This window comes from Trachurus trachurus (genome assembly GCF_905171665.1).
Source record: "Trachurus trachurus genome assembly, chromosome: 8".
NCBI classification, from domain to species: Eukaryota; Metazoa; Chordata; class Actinopteri; order Carangiformes; family Carangidae; genus Trachurus; species Trachurus trachurus.
In genome coordinates, this window is record NC_139905.1 from 21,133,268 (window position 1) to 21,151,768 (window position 18,501).

General features: G+C 42.1%; 1 protein-coding gene across 1 annotated transcript in view; it reads left to right on the top strand.

Annotated features, from left to right (window-relative positions):
- Positions 1-243: 243 nt before the first annotated feature.
- The window catches only part of grin2aa (glutamate receptor, ionotropic, N-methyl D-aspartate 2A, a), a gene marked incomplete at both ends in the record, with an annotated part of 126,815 nt that continues 108,557 nt past the window's right edge, over positions 244-18,501 (top strand). The window contains one exon of the mRNA XM_083976378.1: positions 244-747. Within this exon, the coding sequence (XP_083832504.1) occupies positions 244-747 (504 nt within the window). The remainder of the gene's footprint in view (positions 748-18,501) is intronic.

An 18,501-nucleotide genomic window follows, 5' to 3' on the forward strand; every position in this document is an offset into this window, starting at 1 on the left:
TATCACCCCTCCGCAACTTCCTCTCAAGGCCACCTCCCTCCCCGCAAGGTTTATGTGTTTAATAACGTTACAGGAAAGTAGAATAAAGAAGAAGGATGCTACCTTAGTGTGTGGGCTTGTATTAACAATTTTTCTCCCCTGTCTTTCTGTCTCTACCATCATCTGTCCACACCTCTCCCTCCCATCTCCTTCTCTTCTTTCTATCCGTCTTCATCTACTCTGTTTTCCCCTCATCCTGTCTCCATGCAGGGGATGAAGTGGTTTGGCAGTATGTCCCTCAGCAGCAAAAGGAGTAAGAGGAGGAGCAGAAGGAGCAGCAGCTGTAGCAGTGGTGGTAATAGTGTGCTGCTCCCCTTGGCCCTCCTGGTGGTGGTGACCCTCATTACAGACCCCGCGGCGGCCCAAAAGCAGCGAGGTGGCGGTGCCTCGGAAAAAGTGCCTGTCCTGAACATTGCCGTGATCCTGGGACGCACTCGCTACATCTCCGACCGGGACATCCGGGCGCTGTGGAGCAAGGAGGACCCCATCGACGTCAACGTGGTCACACTGCTGGTCAATGAGACCGACCCGAAAAGCATCATCACTCACATGTGCGACCTGATGTCCGGGACCAAAATCCATGGCGTGGTGTTTGGGGATGGCACCGACCAGGAGGCCATTGCCCAGATTTTGGATTTTATTTCCTCGCAGACGCTTATACCCATCCTCGGCATCCATGGAGGGTCGTCCATGATCATGGCTGATAAGGTATGTAAGAGTGTATGAAGGATCAGGGTGTGGATGAGCGATGTTTGTTGATTGGTTGATTGCTGGTGCATGGATGGTCAAGTACAAAGACTGAATGGATGAGTGGATAAATAGATTGAGATGGGTTGCTTTCGTTTGGAGTGAATTGTCAAAAGTTCTGGGTGCAGCTGTGGTGGATGGAGAAAACGAAGCACAACACTAACTTGTCAGTTTATACATATTTGGCTGCCGCCTGAAAAATGGCAGTAATAGACTGCGAGGGGAGCCCTATAGATAGAGAAACCCAGGTCACATTGGTGGGAAGAGGTGATGTGGAGGAAGCAAAGTAGGGTAGGAGGATGAGGTAAGTATCTGCAAAGAAGTGTCGGAAGAATGCAGGTGGAGAACAGATGGGAGGGAAGAAGAAGTGACGAGTAAAGACAGAAGGGTGAGAAGAGAGGAAGAAACACGGAACGAGTGGGTGTTTGAGCAGTCTGACTGGTGCGCTGAGCTATAATCTAGGAAGCCTCCATTCATTGTGCAGGATTCCCTCAGACAAGGAGCGAGAGTCTGGATTGGTTCTCGCATCTGAATAGGGCAAGCCCCTCGCCTGCCAGTCACTTTGAACTGTGAATAGGCCCAGATGAAGAGCACGATAGTGTGGATTCACTAGGCAGTGCTTAGCTCTTGGAATTCATCAGATTCACAATGGGGATATTCTTATCTGTGTCATTTGCCCAGAAGATCAAAGCAGGCTTACCAGACAGTGTGTTAGACAGACTAGCCTTAAAGATGCTACATATAGCATTTCTGAAGCATCAATGTATCATTGTCGAGCAGTTTATAGCACAGCACCTTGGTGAAATTACAGTGAACAAATGCAACAATGGTCAAGATGAGTTGTGATCTTTTCTTTTCAAAGTAACCACCACACACTGTAGCTTCCCTCCTACAGCCCACTGCCCCTACAGTGTGTTGGTCTTTTCCTTGCAAGATGATTTATTTTTTCTATAAACCTTTCTTTTTCCGCAAGACCTGCCAATGCAAGAAAATCTTTAGCACCAGTCGCAGTGGAAGAATAACTCCCTACTTCTTATCTCATGCCACAAAGCAATCTCACTCTTAAGTGGTGCAGCACATTTCCCACCAAATCCGACCTCGTTTCCCCACAAAAAAACTTTCAGCGTGGGGGTCAGTGGAGAACCTCCCAGCAGTTATCACGTTTGTTTACGGCAAATGTACAAATGTCTTAGTTAGTGCAGGATGATGCCGTACCAGATGGAAGAGAGGAGGGAAGGAGAGAAAAGGGTAAGTGTTGGAGGAGAGGGAACACAAAGGAGGGAGGAGGTGAGTGCTGGAAAAGAGGACATGGAGAGGGGAAGCAGAGAAATGAAGGGGTGAGGGATAATCCCTCAGTTTGACCAGAGGCGAAGGCTGAGTGGTGGGGAATTACAGAATGTCCTAACTGGCACCTGCCACACAACCTCTACACACACACACACACACACACACACACACACACACACACACACACACACACACACACACACACACACACACACACACACACACACACACACACACACGTTCCCCGTCAGCAAGTGTCATTGAAACAGCAGCAATTGAGCTCCTTGCAGCAGGAGTGTTTCCTCCTGGAGCGGAGAAGGGGAAAATGATCCACTTTAAAGAGCTCGACCCACCACTTTGTCTCGTCTTTGTTTTGTTGCTCACCTTTTAGTTCCTGCCTCACGTCCTGTCGGTCTGCAAGCTTCACATCTGCACACTGATGCACATGTGCAGCCGTCTCTCACTTTTCACACTTACTTTCAAACTCAGTCGCCTCCTCATGCCGTTGAAACGCTTCAAACCTCTCGGGTTTACTAAATTTTTGCAGAGCCACTTGAACCAAATGTGTATAGTCATTTTCAACCGTCAGTACTCTGTGCCAGAGGTTTTTATCCAAAAGGTCATCTGAAGAGGTTTAAATTCTGTAAGATAATTTATAATAGGGATTGTATGTAACAGGACATTTGAAGTTTATGACACTTAAAAATTACCAGAAATTGAAATTTGCAACAGCAGTGCTTGAGCGAAATTTTGAAATATGAGGAGTAAAGTATCACGGTCCCACAAGTCATTTATGAGCTGTATTTATGGCAACTGATTATCCTTATGATCTGCAGGTCAGGAGTGTTGATTGTAACTGCCAAAACCCCAAATCAAGATAATAACAAATACCACCAAATATATGAGTAGTCAATTATCAAAAATGCTGTAGACTAATTCTCTGTCGTATTTTAACATAACTAAAACTTAAGCACTAGCTGCTACATATTTAGAGTAAATTGTTATACTCATTTATTGAAGCAAAACAATTTTTCCATAAATGTCTAAAAAACAACAAACACATTTAAGAACTTATGATTAGAGACCCTAACACTTAGACACTGGATCATGGCTGTTATGGTGTTAACGTATATGATATCTGCCACTCAAAATATACTGTAAGCGACAGTTAAATCTGTTAAGTGAATGATATAGTGTGTGTTTTTCTATCCCAAACAAGGATTAGGATTCTTCCAGTGCATCATATCCTCTCCTTGTGGGGTTTACATAGGCTTTTTACCCTCCTTTTAAAGTTTATATAACTCCTCACCCTCTGTAGGTTAAGGTTTACACGGTTACCCTCTGAAGTGTAAGTAGCAGAGCCTTTCTGCCGCTTGTTCCATGCAGATTTTCGCTAATCCTCATGTGAAATATGAGGAGAAGCTCGCCTCCAATGATTACGCCTTGTAAGACCCTCAGTGTGTTTGTCTATTCACGATTACGCCTTCATACTTGTGTGTACAGAGACGTGTAAGAAATTTCCCTGCATATATGATTTAATGCCTTTGCATGCACTGAATATACTTTTACTCTCTCTCTCTCTCTCTCTCTCTATCCATCCCTGTGTGTGTGTGTTTCCTTTGCCTGTCACTTGGAGCCTAAATCTCTTGGTGCTGATGACTTCCAGTCAAAGCCGTTTCCATGTGAACCTCTGGAGAATACTATCTGAGAGCTTCCCCTTAAAAAAAAAAAAAAAAGATGCTATTTACGCGCCTCTTTTCTCTCTCTCTCTCTCTCTCCTTTTCCTTTCTTTTCTGTTTTCTTTCTCTTTTTCTGTTTGTTGTCCCTACACCCATCTCTGCATCCTTCTCGTTAGCTTTAATTTTTACTTGTTAATTAGATAAATGTTGCAGGACCTCCCAGTGTTGGCCCGTTACATACATCTCTCAGCCTTTGTTGAATAATGCATCACTTGCCTGTATTGAAAAGAATACATTATTGATTAAGGAAAGAAATGTCTTCTCTTACTGCATTCTAAGCAGTTCAGCTTGGAGGTACCACCCTGGCAGCTCCTTAAAACTGGGTGGGAAGGAAAAGGAAGAAAACATAGTTTGTATTATCTTCATTGCTGAAGTTTCTTACAGTACCTTACACTGTTATTCCTTTTATCTTTTATTTGTGAATTTGTCAATTTTGTTTTCACCTTTCTCCCTTGCATCAACTTTTCAAGGCCTGCACTCTCTCATTCCCTCACAGGCTGTAGCTGCGTGGGTGGGTGTCTGGCCTGGCTTGTTGATCAGCTTCATGTTATTCTCATGCTAAATGGTTATTGACTTTCTCAGAGGTCGCTAATGGCAACTGGATCATGTTGGTCATGGACATTGCTCACTCTGTATTTCTCAAGTCTTTGTCAGTGTCTCTAACTCGGAGCTGCCCGTTGACACGTCCAGTCGGATCTGTCTGATGCTCTCTGATGTTTCTTTTTTCTCTTGGTTTTCCCTCTGTTTTCAGAGCCCACCTCATGAATTTAATCACAGTCTGAATGCACCGGATGTGTTAACAGCAGCGATGGGAGACGCTTTTGAATAAAACAAAATGTGTTCAAAGGGTTGAAAAATATTGAGATGATCTTTAATGTTTCCCAGCGATGCAACACTGTAGGTATGATTGTATGTGTGTGTGTGGTGGCCGTTGGACCCCACAGGTTTAAATGGCTATTTGGGAATTAAGACTCAGCTTTGGCGTAAGCAATTGGTTAAGTACAGTATGTGTTTAGGTTAAGTGCATTCGTAATGGTTAGGTTGGTTGGGTTAGGGACCTAGGGACCTAGGGAGTGCATTCCTGATGCCTTCACTCCTGCACAGCAATGTGATTGTAACTGCCACGTGGACACACAAACACAGAATTTATCCCTTGAGTGACTTAAAGCAGAAGTAAGCGGAATGTTTGTGTTAATATAAGTCTTAAATAGTTATATCTTCCGACAGCAATCACTTATATAGAGTGTTTGGTCTGAAACACGGGTCTGTCAGTCACTCTGCTCTGCTGTAAGCCGAGGAGAAAACTTTCCTTGTATCCTACAACCTTTATCCAATGAGGAGAGAGAACGGCATGAAGGGCTGTGTGTGCAGCCAAGGGATGCGCGTGAATGTGGTGACGTAGGGACGAGGGCGGGGACTGCTAACTCCATCGGCTGACAGGAAGTTAGCCAAAACGACCGGATCGCTTACTTCTGCTTTAAAAAAAATTACGCCTCATTTGCATGGGCTGATTAATTATTCAGCAATTCCAACAAATTAATGAATATTGTGCATGATGCTCAGTGGAGCGTGCATTTCAGATGCTTTGGTATTCAAAGCAAAGCCTAAGACTGAGATGTAGATTGGATATAAAAATAAACAACGACAAAAGGGAATCCAGGGCAGGAAAACCGTTCACTTCTTCCCTCCTTATCTTCATGATGTCTGTGTGGATCTTGAAAAAACAATTGCTCCTGATATTTGCCAGAGCTTTACATGGTAGTGTGTTGCCACTGGTGTGTGTAAAAGTTTTAATAGTTCTGTCGGCACACCACAGTGTACACAGCTGTGTCAGTCAATTTCTGATCCGTACTTAAAAAAAAAAAAAAGAATTTAACAAAGCTGCTCGCTTCTCTGGCTTTGTGGGAGGATGAGCTCCCTGTTCGTACTCAGTGTGCACAACCCCAGACCTGATTCAATCCCCTTACCAAATCACGGATGTGGGCGAACGTTCAGGTGTTTGAAACCAATCGATACGAACATCAATATCTACAAAAGATGATGACAGAGCACACAGCTGACTGTATACAGTATGTACCAAGATGTTAAACTTTGGGGAGAATTACTTGACCAGGGAAATGTTTGATATTTTAAACGTTGTTTATCCTTGAGAATGACTTCACAAGTCATCTGCTGGAAACGCACACTGTGATTGGACGGACAATTCAGATGGCTACCCCCTTCATCAGCCACTGTTACTCAGTGTTTCCATTTAACTCATTAAGCAAAGAAGCACTGACTTGCATCCAATAAACACATGTCAAGACACTCCAATCTATCTATGTGATGTATTGATCTGTAACAGTGAGATTTGTCAATAGATCCCAGGATAAGGACTTTTTTCTCTGGTTATGTGTATACTGATAAAAGATAAAGACGTACTGCTCATGTCTTGAGCTTGTAAATTTGTATGTGTGTTAAATGGCAGCTGTCATGGAGGTTGGTGGCTGCAAAAAGTTTGTTATATCAACTACATGTAACTACACACATCCAATGTAACTGCCAAAACTGATATAGTCAATGCAAATGTTTGTGTGTGTGTGTGGTGTTATTGTGATCAAAGGACATTATTCATCCATCCCTGTTGTTGTCTCCCCTCAGGCGGTATAATTATACACACACACACACACACACACACGCACACACACAGGCACACACACGCTCACTCTGATGTTTGTTGCTGCCTGCTCGTGTCAAACAACAAATCAGAGTGGAAGGCAAGGAAGGAGCGAAAGAGACGGAGAGTGTGTGGGTAGAAATAACATTTTATTATATCATTTATGAGTTTGTCCAATTAGTGTGAGGAGACGTTTGGTTTGGTTTGGCTTAAATCACACTGTCATTTAACTAGAGCATCTTCAGCCTGCTGAAACACAGGCCTCGCCACACTGGGACACACCTCTCTGCAGAAAATATTCAAGTGTGTGTGTGTAATAAATGAGGTGCGGATGTGCCTTTGTACCGTTTTTTTTTTGCACTTTATCAATACTGTACCTTGCCTACAAAGGCAATTTGTGCATCTATAGCTGTGTATGTGCTTGTGTGCTGGTGTGTGTGGGTCCAGACTGCGATAATGACATCACTGGGGTGCTGTCACATATCCTATTAACTCAGTAAGACTGTCCTCAGTGAAATTCCCATGGTAACACTTTACTTGTTAGCTCTCCCTATTTTGTATACTTTGTATGGTGTTTGTGTGTGTGTGTGTGTATATATGACGGTGCCTGTGTGTGACTGTGAATATGAAAACACTTATGCGTGTGTGTGTGTGCTGTATCTCTGAAAGTATGTATTATTCCGATAGCTAGATGCAGCTGTCGTGCAGATGAGAAATTGCCTCTCACTTCTCAAAGGGAATCGATTTGAATGAATATGAGGGACTAGAGGAAACAGACCTGTTAGTTCTTTCTATGACTATATTTCCCTCTTCTTTCTCTCTCCTTTATCTCCCTCTTCTCGCTTATACTTTCCCAAATGGCATCCGTTCCAAACTGCACAAAGTTTGTATTTGTACTGCGCAGAGCCTCTCACTCCGTCTCTCACTCTACCCTTATTCCTCCCCTCCTCTTCGATAGGCTCTCCTTTTTCTCCTCTCTCCTCCCACCTCTGTGTCCCCCACCCATTTTTGCCCTCCTTCTCTTTCTCACAGCGTCTATCTCTCCTTCTCCTCAGGAGAGCCTCAGCATCAGCATCAGCCTCAGGTACAGCAACAGTTTATAAAGAGTTGAGAGCAGCAACAAACACACACACACAACCTTGCATACAGTATTACACAAGCACACACAAAAGAAGAGTGCATTTTAACAGTGACAGCTGTTAGCCAGGTTGACCAGTCAGGTCAGCAGCTGTAAAAGCCCTTTCCTGTAATAAAACCCACTGACTGGGTTAGCCCTGGCCTGGTAAAAATAAAAGTTATGACCCACACTGCAGCATCCAAGGCAACTCTTAAATTAATTGACAAAGCTTGAGATGGGAGGCCTAACACTCAGTTCTGTGATAGCTAAACCGGAATATAAATTGATTTTGATGTTATACTCGTGTAGGCATTTACTTTAGTCTTTAATCTCCTTATGTACTTCGTCTTCTCCATTTTATCCTTCTGCTGCTACTTAGTCGTCTTTGTCACCGTTGTCTTTCTGCCGGAGCGGCTCCTGCTGCGAGAGATGCTCTAATGCTGCCCGGACCGTGCTCAGTGAGCTTTTTTGATGGGCGGCAATGTGCTGGAATTGATCAACCGGGATCATCAGTGCCGCGCTGCAACATTAACATCTATTCAGAGTGTTTGTTTGGAGCTAGTGCCATTATCGTTGTACAAGTGTTCTTTGTACGTGTATGCATTGTCATTCTGTGGTGTCGTTACAAGGGTAAACAAACGACAGCCCGGCTAACATCTGAATAATCCTCTTGTCTGTTTGTCTTTTTTCTGTATGAGCGACTGTCGGCCTAATGTGTGTGTGTGTTTTTGTGTGCGTGCCTTTTTGGGGTGGGTCCGTCTATCCATCTTTTTTGTGTTCTTGTTGATTAACCCAAGTGTCTAAGCACTAAATTGAATTTCTGATCTGCTTGACTCGACTCTTGTCAGCCACCATAAGCCAGGAGAAATACCCTACAATAAATATAACGTAAGCTTGGCGACCGAGAGACTGAAGAGGCACATGGAGAATAACACAGCCATCACAGCTTTGGAGGAGAGAATTTTGTCGTCTCAGCTTAAGCCTGACTAATATACAGATAACACATGCATGCAGTTGCAGGCTGTGAAAGTCTTTTCATTCCTCATCTTTGTGTCACGAGGCAATTGCATCAGCGTGGAGCCTTCAAAGACACATTCCCTCATTTTCCAAACGTTGAAATTGTCCGATTAAATTGTCTACACTCAGTTTTTAAACTGCAGAACCTCAGTGGATCATAATTCCCGGTGCACACTGCAAACTGCTTCATTATGAGCGACAGCTACTTATTAACTAGAAGCATCTTTCAGAAGGACTTGTCAATCACAGTTACGGTAGAAGGAGAGAGACAGAGATGTGAGTGAGAGGTTGGTTTTCAGACTGTATTATTACCACCTACTGTCACTCATGCTGCTGAGATACACACAGATAAATATCAACTAACTTTGCCCTCGGGGATGTTGATCTGATGACTTATTTATGTCTACATGAATATGTATTGTAACACAAAACGCATCGCTCTAATTGTTTTCAACCATCACGACATTCAGATGGGGGAGAATGGATTGACAACTCCCTCGAGTTAGATAGTTGACCAAGATTATAATTAGGGTTTAAAAATTTACCACCCACATGGACATGCATCTTGATATGACTCCAGGACAATCTCCAACAAAGTTTGACCTTTTGTTTTCACATGTATGTAAGGAAACAATGCAATACAAACATTTTTTGTAAAAAAAAATTAAAATCTGCTCAATTAATGAAAACAGTATTTAAAACAAATTGCATCATTACCACCAGAGAAGTGAAATAAAACTACAAGTGAGTGAAAAGTGCAATAAGTTGTTAACTTACTGGTCAGGATCAAACTTCATTAATTTATTCACCAAAATCTGTGTCCAGTGGTGGAAACCAAGACAAACATAAACTCTTGTCTATTAAAGGGACAACGAGGAGTTTTGGAAAAGCGTAGCGTTTTCATACTACATTTATGAGCCTCCGCGCGCACCGTAAAGTTCTTTGACTGGCGCAAGACGGACTCATGTTTTCATTCATCAATAATTAAAGTCAGTGGTTGGAAGACGATCACATACCGTCATAGTTCCGACCATAAACGGCAATTCGGCGGCGTTATTCTCATGACTCGCCACGAAGGAAACGCTGGTCGGCTCGCCCAGCATTTCCGCCACCACTAATAATAACAAAATAACGATAGAGACAGAATGATATGTTTATCGAAAATGGGCCCATTAACAAGTGTGGGTAGCGGAGATTCATCCAAATTAACGTGAGATTTTTTTATAACCGAATAGAAACTCCTCGTTGTCCCTTTAAGACTTTTCTGCTACTTAACTTAATATGTTAACCAGCTAGTACCCATCTGGTTTGTCCTTCTCGTCATTTATACAAATCACTGAGTGTCCTGTCCGCCCTGAAGAAGTAGCTCTGCTCAGAGGGCATGAGTGACCTGTTGAATTATAAATGCAACACTGTGGGAATCTGTTGGAAACAGCTGTTAACAGTAATACTAGCTATGTAGCACTAGCCATAGTGAAACTCACAAATAACTGCATCTACAAGTAGGCCAATGGCTTTTTTTTGTTGCTTCAGCTGATAAATTCACCTGCTGGGTTTGCAAATTATGTCTGAGTATGAGACTACTTTTACAGTACAGTGACAAAGACAACACACTGCAATGCCCCAAAATACTGTTTTTGAATCAGCATAGTTTCCAAATTTACAGCTTGTTTCTCCTCATGGATGTGTTTGGGCCATTGCAGCATGTTTGACCTCGTTGGCCACTGTAATACAGTCTCCTTGATAGTTCCCCAAACTTGACAGCAATGTGAATTCAAAGAGGCAGCATTGGAAATCAGGTCAGATGGACTATTACTGTAGGAGGTTTAGACCTCAACATCAGTAATAATGAGGGAAACCTGGGAGCCTTTGATAAGACATTTCACTTAGAGTCTCTTACTTTGGCGCAGTGTAGTCTCTTTGTACTGTGATTATTGGTGCACTCTGTTCTCCACTTGTGTTTCAGCTTGTGTTTTATTTTTAAAAAAGAAAAGAAAACATACTAAAATGTCTTCCTTTTGAACAGCTTTGGGATTTGAATTATAATCCACTATGCTTGGGGATCAGGCAGTAGTCACTCGCTCTAATTTTGATCTAATTAGACAAGCAAGAAAAATGGACCTCCCTCTCCTCAAGCTCGATGTTGGAAGGTCATGAGATGGGTGGGAGATCGAGCAGGAGACATTTCGCTGAGGTTTTATCCAGAGAAGACCAGAACACACACTGAGGACAAAGCCGCTATGAATTGAAATATCACCTTCTTCAACTTGTCTTTGATAAGCAGGAATATAAAGGAGGCCAAATGCAACATTAAGAGCAGAATTAAAGAGCTGAAAAAAAGGAATAATTCTTCTGTTCTTTAACACAGTGCAGCCTGTCCCATTTAAAATCTTATTTTGTTACAGCAGAATATTCACAGTGCTTCTGGGTTTTATTTTTTGAAAGCAGGTTTTCCTGCATTCCTCTGTAGCTTTCTTTTTCTATCCTCATTTCCTCTCCTCATCCGCCTTTCTCATCTAATCTTGAAAGTCTATCTGCCCCCCCCCCCCTCTCCTTCTTTTTCCATCTTGTTCGATCTTAAGTGTTTGAAGATTGTTGTGAGAGATTTCTCGCCGTATCGAAGCCGTGTCGAAAGGAGTTGGCAACAGCTGCACGCCACGCTCCCTTTTCTCTCTATGCATGCGTGCACATACACACACATACACACAGTATGTAACAAAGCTATGTCCCATGCCATTCTTCCACTGCTTTAGGTTTCAGGAGCAGAGAGTTTGATGCAGCTATCCTGCCTTTAATGCCTTTTCTCTTTCCCTCTCCTTCCCTTTCTCCTCCTCCATCTATTTCTGACTTTAAAGAGCACACACACACACAACCGCACATACACACAGTGATACATACAGCACACACAGTCATGCAGAAATGCTGTGGCCACATTACTCCGCAGTGTCTGCAGTGAACGAGCACAATCATGTTAGAATAGGGCTGGCTTGCTTCTCTCGCCTGCTCCCTGCATCCTGTGTAGAGCCCTTCTCTCACAGCAACACAATTCCATTAAAATGGACCATAGTCTCTCCCTTAGCGTTAGCGCAGTGTAGCCTAGCCCAGCACTGCACCATGTTGGGGGCAGTGAGCTGTGCTAAAAGACAGGGAATGGAGAGATGCGGGCAGTGAGAGTGACATGAATTAAATATCCCTCCGACGAGCCTCTTCCTTGTTTCACTCGTCTCTCCATTATGATGGAAAGCCCTGTGGAGCATGAAGTCAACCTTAATTGTTCTGAAGTAGCGCAGTAGATGGGCGCAAGGATGGATGGATGGATGCATGGAGAAGAAAAAAAAGGGATAACTTGTAAGAACGTCCCTGTGTGACAAGCAGTGAACAAGCTGTGAGCACCGTGGGGGGCTCTCAGGAAAATGGCATTATTCATGTTTTATTGGCACACTCAGTTTATTTGTCTCTGTCTGCCTCACTTCTCCTTCACTTCCTCAGTCAACGTAATGTACAGCCAGCACTTTGCTCTTAAAACTTCAGCTTTGAAAAAAAAAGGATGCCGCATTGCATCCATTAACATGAAAGACAACTTAAGAGGTCTTGTCGAGCCTGACGTGAAACTGGAGTGTCCTCTTAGTGTGACAGTGGGCTGGAAGCTACAAGTGCTTCAAACTTTTCATTTTCTAGAACTCAGAGTAACAAAATATTAATACTTGCAGCTCACGCTTTTATCCACCCTTTGGCTTGTTGTGGGTTTTAACTTGTCACATCTAACGTGTGGAAGAGATTTAGACTGACATTTCATGTGTAAAGTTAAGGTATGATGCATGTACTATATGTTTCATATGAAACCTGGGGGGCAGTTTGCTTTAAGTCAGTTTGACAGCTACATGATTTGCAAGTATTCTGCAAACACTGTTATGCAGTAGCTTATAATGTAGGCCTCATTGACTATGAATGCGTCCCTCTACATTTTTGTCTTCCTAGTTTAAATGCTGCAGTGAATGACTTTTTGGAGAGAACTATTTTTAGTTTTCAGGTCATTTGCAAGTTGTCTCAGCACTCTGGGTTCTTTTTAACTGCAGAGTCCTTAATATGTAGTCCTTAAAGTGTCGTGTCACATCATGTAACTGACTTAGTGCAGTGAGCTTGTCTCTTTTAGATCGTAGTGTTGTAGATTTCAGTTCACTTCAAAGATAAAGGGGAGGAGAATGGGGGACAATGAAAGAGTGACTCAACAGCTTTCACCTTGAAAAAGCAACGCGGGAAGAAAGGAAAAGAAGGAAGGAAGGAAAGAGAGTGCACCAGTGAGACATTTACAGATAGAATAAGAAGTGTGTAGAAAACCGGAGAGTGGCTGTGGGGCTTTTAAAGAAGCAGCCTTTAATTAAGTTGATAGTGTGTGGTTATTAGCGATAAGGTTTTACTGAGAAAAGTCAGTGTGCATCCTATTAATGTACGCAACCTCTGCTATTACCAGCACTGTGTGACCCTCAGATCAGTCCTCCTCTTGGTGTTCAAGGTGACAAGACCAGCTTTACAAAAGTTAAATAAGTAATACCATTGAATATGTTTTAATCTTTGGTTCTTTTCCCCTCTGGACAAATAGTGTTATTAGCTTGAATTATGTAATTAGATACATAATTCAAGCTAAACTCACAGAAGAAAAGCTTTACAGCAACATTAATAGAGGGTAAGAATACTGACATCACCTTGTTATGTTGAACATGTTGGGGAAACAGTTGCTTGTTTAAATCTGGTTTGAGTCAATGCTGATTAAACACAACTAAACTGTGTTGGCTACATTTCCTTTGTGATTTAAATGGAAAACTGGTCAATATTTAACCATAAGTTTACTCCCCTTTTAGCTCCATTTTGATCTCCACCAACTCCTCCTTTTTGACAACTAAATCTTCCACTGTGTCCACTAACATGGTGGAGTGAGGCTTATGTAGCTTCTTAGCTGAATGCATCTGCCTGCTGTGGCAATTGGAAATTATTTTTGATGAGACTGAATGAAAATAATGAAGCCGTGGGCTGTACAAACCAAAATAATTAGCCGGAGAGTGTTAAATTGCTCCATAAAGCCGAGGGGAACTGCAGAGTCAGATGATAATCCTCCACGATGGGTACAGCTTTAAGATTTTCTAATAGCAACCTCATTTACACGCTGCACGATATGAAACTGTTAAAAAAGTTCATCCCTTAACGACACATTATTTTTGCTATACGTTCCAGTTTGGTGTTCCACTTCCCAGCGTCTTTCCAGCATCAGCTTCAGTCTTCTTCATCTATTTCTCCCTTTCTCTCTCTGTCTTTTTCTCTGTCCTTCTCCCTTATCCTCCCCCTTTCTGTCCATCTTATATAGCCTCTGGCGCTTTTATAGCCTTTTTGGGAGGACGGGCGTACAGTGAGACATGTGCAGAGGATTTAAAAATAGCAGAGGTACCAGAGGAAGAGAGAATGCGAAGGGAGGGAAGACGGATGGAGGGGGATGGAAGGAGGGAGTGTTTCAGGGTCAGCATTGACAAATGGGTCTGCGGAGTTAGCCGGGGCTCCGGGGAGCACCGACTGTTAGGTCAGCACTCCCTAAGGGGAACAGGGAAATGGGGTTTTTACCTGCGAAACACCTGAGAGAGAGAGAGAGAGAGAGAGAGGGAGAGAGAGGTAGAAAGAGAGAGGGTGAAACGAGAGAGCGATGTGAAGAGGGACTGAGAGAGTCCGTAGTATTTGTGGTGTGAGGGAGGTATTTTAGCCTAACCCCCATATTTTTTAAAGACACAGCAGCGAGCAGCGATGTAACCTTTCCATGGGGCCATAGAAGTGTAATTTACCTGAGCATCCTTTCTGTGTGTGAGGTCTTTTCTTTTTCTTAAAAAAAAAAAAAAGACTCCAGTTTTGTCAGGAAGTACTGCGATATTGTAGTAATTTATTTTTGCCCAGTGGCAATGTTTGCTGCCAATGAGGCTTGAATGTGTTGTCTCTACCAGCAGTCAACAGAGGCCCGTCCTAATTAAAAATTAAACATTATGCTAATCTTTCTTTAAAATGAATGTATTTCAGTTGCTTAAATAAACCAGGCCTTACAATTCTTTATTTAATGGGACCGTTTTCTTTCCTTTAAATGGAGCAATTGCCATTTTGCTGGCCCACACCAGACCCAAAAACAACATGGACACCAAATAATTTAATCTTATTAGCACAACTTTTGTATTAATTATAACAATTGAACATTCAAGATTGAACTGAAAAGAGTGAAAACACAGTTTTACATCTGTCTCATGACTTTCTCTCCTTATTTATCCTCCTGTTTCTATGCACAGCTATCCATTTGATTCTCCATTTTTTGACATAGATGCATGAATGTCTGTTAGAATGCGATCACACTGACATTGCAAACAAATACAGGATGTGGTCCAACTTAGAACTTCAGTCAGTGTTGCGGGGCATGAGTTGAAACCAACCAGTTACCATATTGAAGCTGCAGGGGGACCATCTTCAGATCAACTTCAGTGTTTATTTCAAAAATCCTGTCTATGGTCCTCTACTACAGACGTCAGCAAAGTTCTTAATGGTTTATGAACTCGTACCCATCACTGGTTTGTGAAAAGGTTGTTTTTTATAAAATGTTATACAGGGGGAGTAACTGTAGGCACCCTGGCACATTCTATTCAAGATATCTTATTCCAGAATTTGAGTGACAAGCCTTCACAACCTTTGATATGATGATACACGTGCGCCTTTAAAGTGCAGCTTTTGCCCAACTTCCCAGCAAACCAACTCCTTGTCCTCGGGCTGAACTTCCTCCTAACACCGTCTCCAGATAAACCACCACTTTGTGATAGCTTAGGTAAGCTGTCCTTGAGAGAAGTGATCCTTTGTTCTGTTCACTGCAGTAAACCCACTCTGCCTGGCCGACCCTGACTTTCTGTGCTCAAACACTGAAACTCCTGAATGAATACAGACTGCAGTTTGAATAAATCGACACTGCTGACTTTTTTTCTCATTTGGAACGGCTGATGAAGAGTCGTGATGAGGTGACATATTGCGTGTTTGTGCGTAGATGGAGCTTCTTTGTATGTCTGAATATGTGTGTGTGTGTTTGAAATCTTTGTTCAGTCCAACCTTGGCGAGGATGGGAGGGCATTGTTAGTGCAGATCCACTGAGAAATATGCTGTGACAGAGAGAGACATGCGTGCTCACACATAAAGAACACAAACCCAGCTATTTTACTAAACATCATCCGCCTCCTAACGCACACACATAATGACTGCACAGATTTTCCAAACATCATTTACTTCCTCATTTACTTGAACAAGCGGCAGAGTGGTACACTGGTTAGCACTGTCTCAGGAAGTAATATCATTTACATGTTCCCCCTGTGCCTGTGCTGCTTCTCTCTGGGTTTTGGCAACTCTGAATTGCCTTTAGGTGTAAATATGAACACTATTCATCTCCCTGTGATCCAAGGTGTAACCCCCTCTCTCACCCAATGTCATCTGGGTTTGGTTCCAGCCCCCTCAGCGACCCTGCAAAGTACAAGTTTTTGAGGCCACACACCACATGCGACCACTCACCAAGACACACACATAATGTTAAGCACAGTTAGCTATTGATAAAGACTAAAAGCTCCCTCATTTAACTATGGTCTCCCAGAAGCACAGTGACTTTCATTTATTACTGTCTGTGAACACACATAAGTGATGGCTTTGCGGCACTGTCACTGCAGACTACGGCCGGCTGAAGCTCTTTGTTTAGCATTCTACTTAATGCATGCATGCCTCTGTGTAAGTGTGTGTCTGTGAATGTGTGCTGCATCTTAAAGCCTAACAGTAAAAACAGTTTCTTATTCTATACAGTTGTTCATTTATCCGTGCTGACTCAGCTCCCCTCAGTCCAACAATCAATGCAACTTTACTAGTGAAGAAAACAGAGTTAACTAGTGCTGCATAGGTGTGTCTTTGTGTATTTATTCCCAAAAATGAAGATAAATGATAACCCTTTCTTGGGCACTTATTTAGATACTTGGAAATTCAAAATTTCAACCCCGGACCAGTATTGGAGGGTATTAAAAGAGTTTATTTTTTATTTTTTACTTTATTTTTTTTTGTTGTTGCTGCAAATCATTGTCAATGAAGTTAGCATATTGTTCTTCACCTTCGAAGGTAATACTTTTTCAATGTCTATATTTACAAAATATTTTGAAACACACAGATAAAGTAAAGGAACATTTATTAATACTTAAAAATGTGTAAAAAGAAAAGAAAGAAGAAGAAGAAGCAAAAATACTTATTCTAAACTTAAGTACTTATACAGTAGCTTGTATCACATCTCCCTATGCAAGAATGAACATAGTGTAACTACTTGCGTCAATGCAAGAAGTTGTAATGACTGTGTGTAATTTCTGTTATCTCAGTTGTGCCTGTGTGTGTGTGTGTGCCACAAGAATGTGACTCCTGCCAGATTGTCCATGTGTTGTGTTGCATTTTCTGCTCTTTGTGTTGAGTATCGTTTTCAAGTGACAAATGTCCATTGATAAAAGAGATAAGAGCTCAAAGTCAAGACAACACACCCGTAATAATTCATTCATTCACAAGTACAACTGTACGACTTTGCGAAATCAGACAACTCTCTCAACAATTAATTAGAAACTTTGTACCTGTCACTATCATCTGACAAATAATCTGAGCAGAGTCTCCAGCACACATGTGGTGAGAGAAATTGTTTTCTCGGTTATCTCTTTATCATTTGATCTCATAAATAACATTTGGAATGAGACGTCATTTATGATTTACTTTAAAACTAAAAACAAAAACAAACAAAAAAAAAGAACATAAAGACAAGAGTAGTGCGTTTAGAAGGAGGTGCTGAAACTTTTGCAGTATTCTCCAACCAAAGCAAATTATAGGAAGAGAAAAAGAATGATGGAATCAAAGGGCTGAGACTGATGTTTGGAAACTGTGTAACTGTAGCATGTGCAAAAACCAAATTCACATAAAAGTGTACACACACACACACACGCACAGAGTGTGTGATTATTCAGCCAGTATTGTGATGGCTAAAGGAAGGCAGTGGGGTGTGGCGATAAAATGGCCTAATGGGATCACAGTCCTCTCCTCTCTTCTCCTCTCATAACTGAACAAATGAATACATTCAAAAAAGAGCCCAGAACATTTATGATGGGATCTCTCTCTCTCTCATCATCCTTCCCTTTGTGCTTTTCTTTCCCCATTTCTGCCTGCTACAGCATTTTACACTCACTCTCTTTGTTATGTGTGTGTGTGTGTGTGTGTGTCTGTGTGTGTGTGTGTGTGTGTGTGTGTGTCTATCAAAGACAGAGTGAGAGTTTATGTGTGGGCCTTAAAAGATGATAAATTGTTTTCAAGGTTTTTGTTTTGCTTGCACTCGCGTATTCTGTCTGTACTGTGTGCGCGTGTGTGCGTGAGCTGTTGGGCGTTCCTGACCCTGTGGCGAATCATCTGTCTGATCCTTAGGGGTCGTCGGCAGGTGCATTCTAAACAGGCCTCCCCCTGGACACCTCTGTCCTTGTCTCTGTCTGAAAGTATGCTTATCGTTTCTCTGTCACACACATTGTACATTGTGAGTGTGTTCATCTCTCTCTCCGTATGTGTATACATGTGGTTTTCTTGAAGAGTGTCATCACTAGATTTTCAGTTGAAAAAAACAGTGAACCATTTCCACACTGTTGTTCTACGGCAGACAAAAACCATTTGCAACAGGAAACCGTAGCAGCATAAAATTAATTCAGACATTTGTAAAAAAAAAATTCAATTAAATCAGTCATTTACAAAATATTCAACACAGTTTTTTTTCCTCACAATTTCAAGGATTCGATCACCTTGAAGTCAAGTCATACGACAACCTGACACCAGGCAGGTGTGTTGGT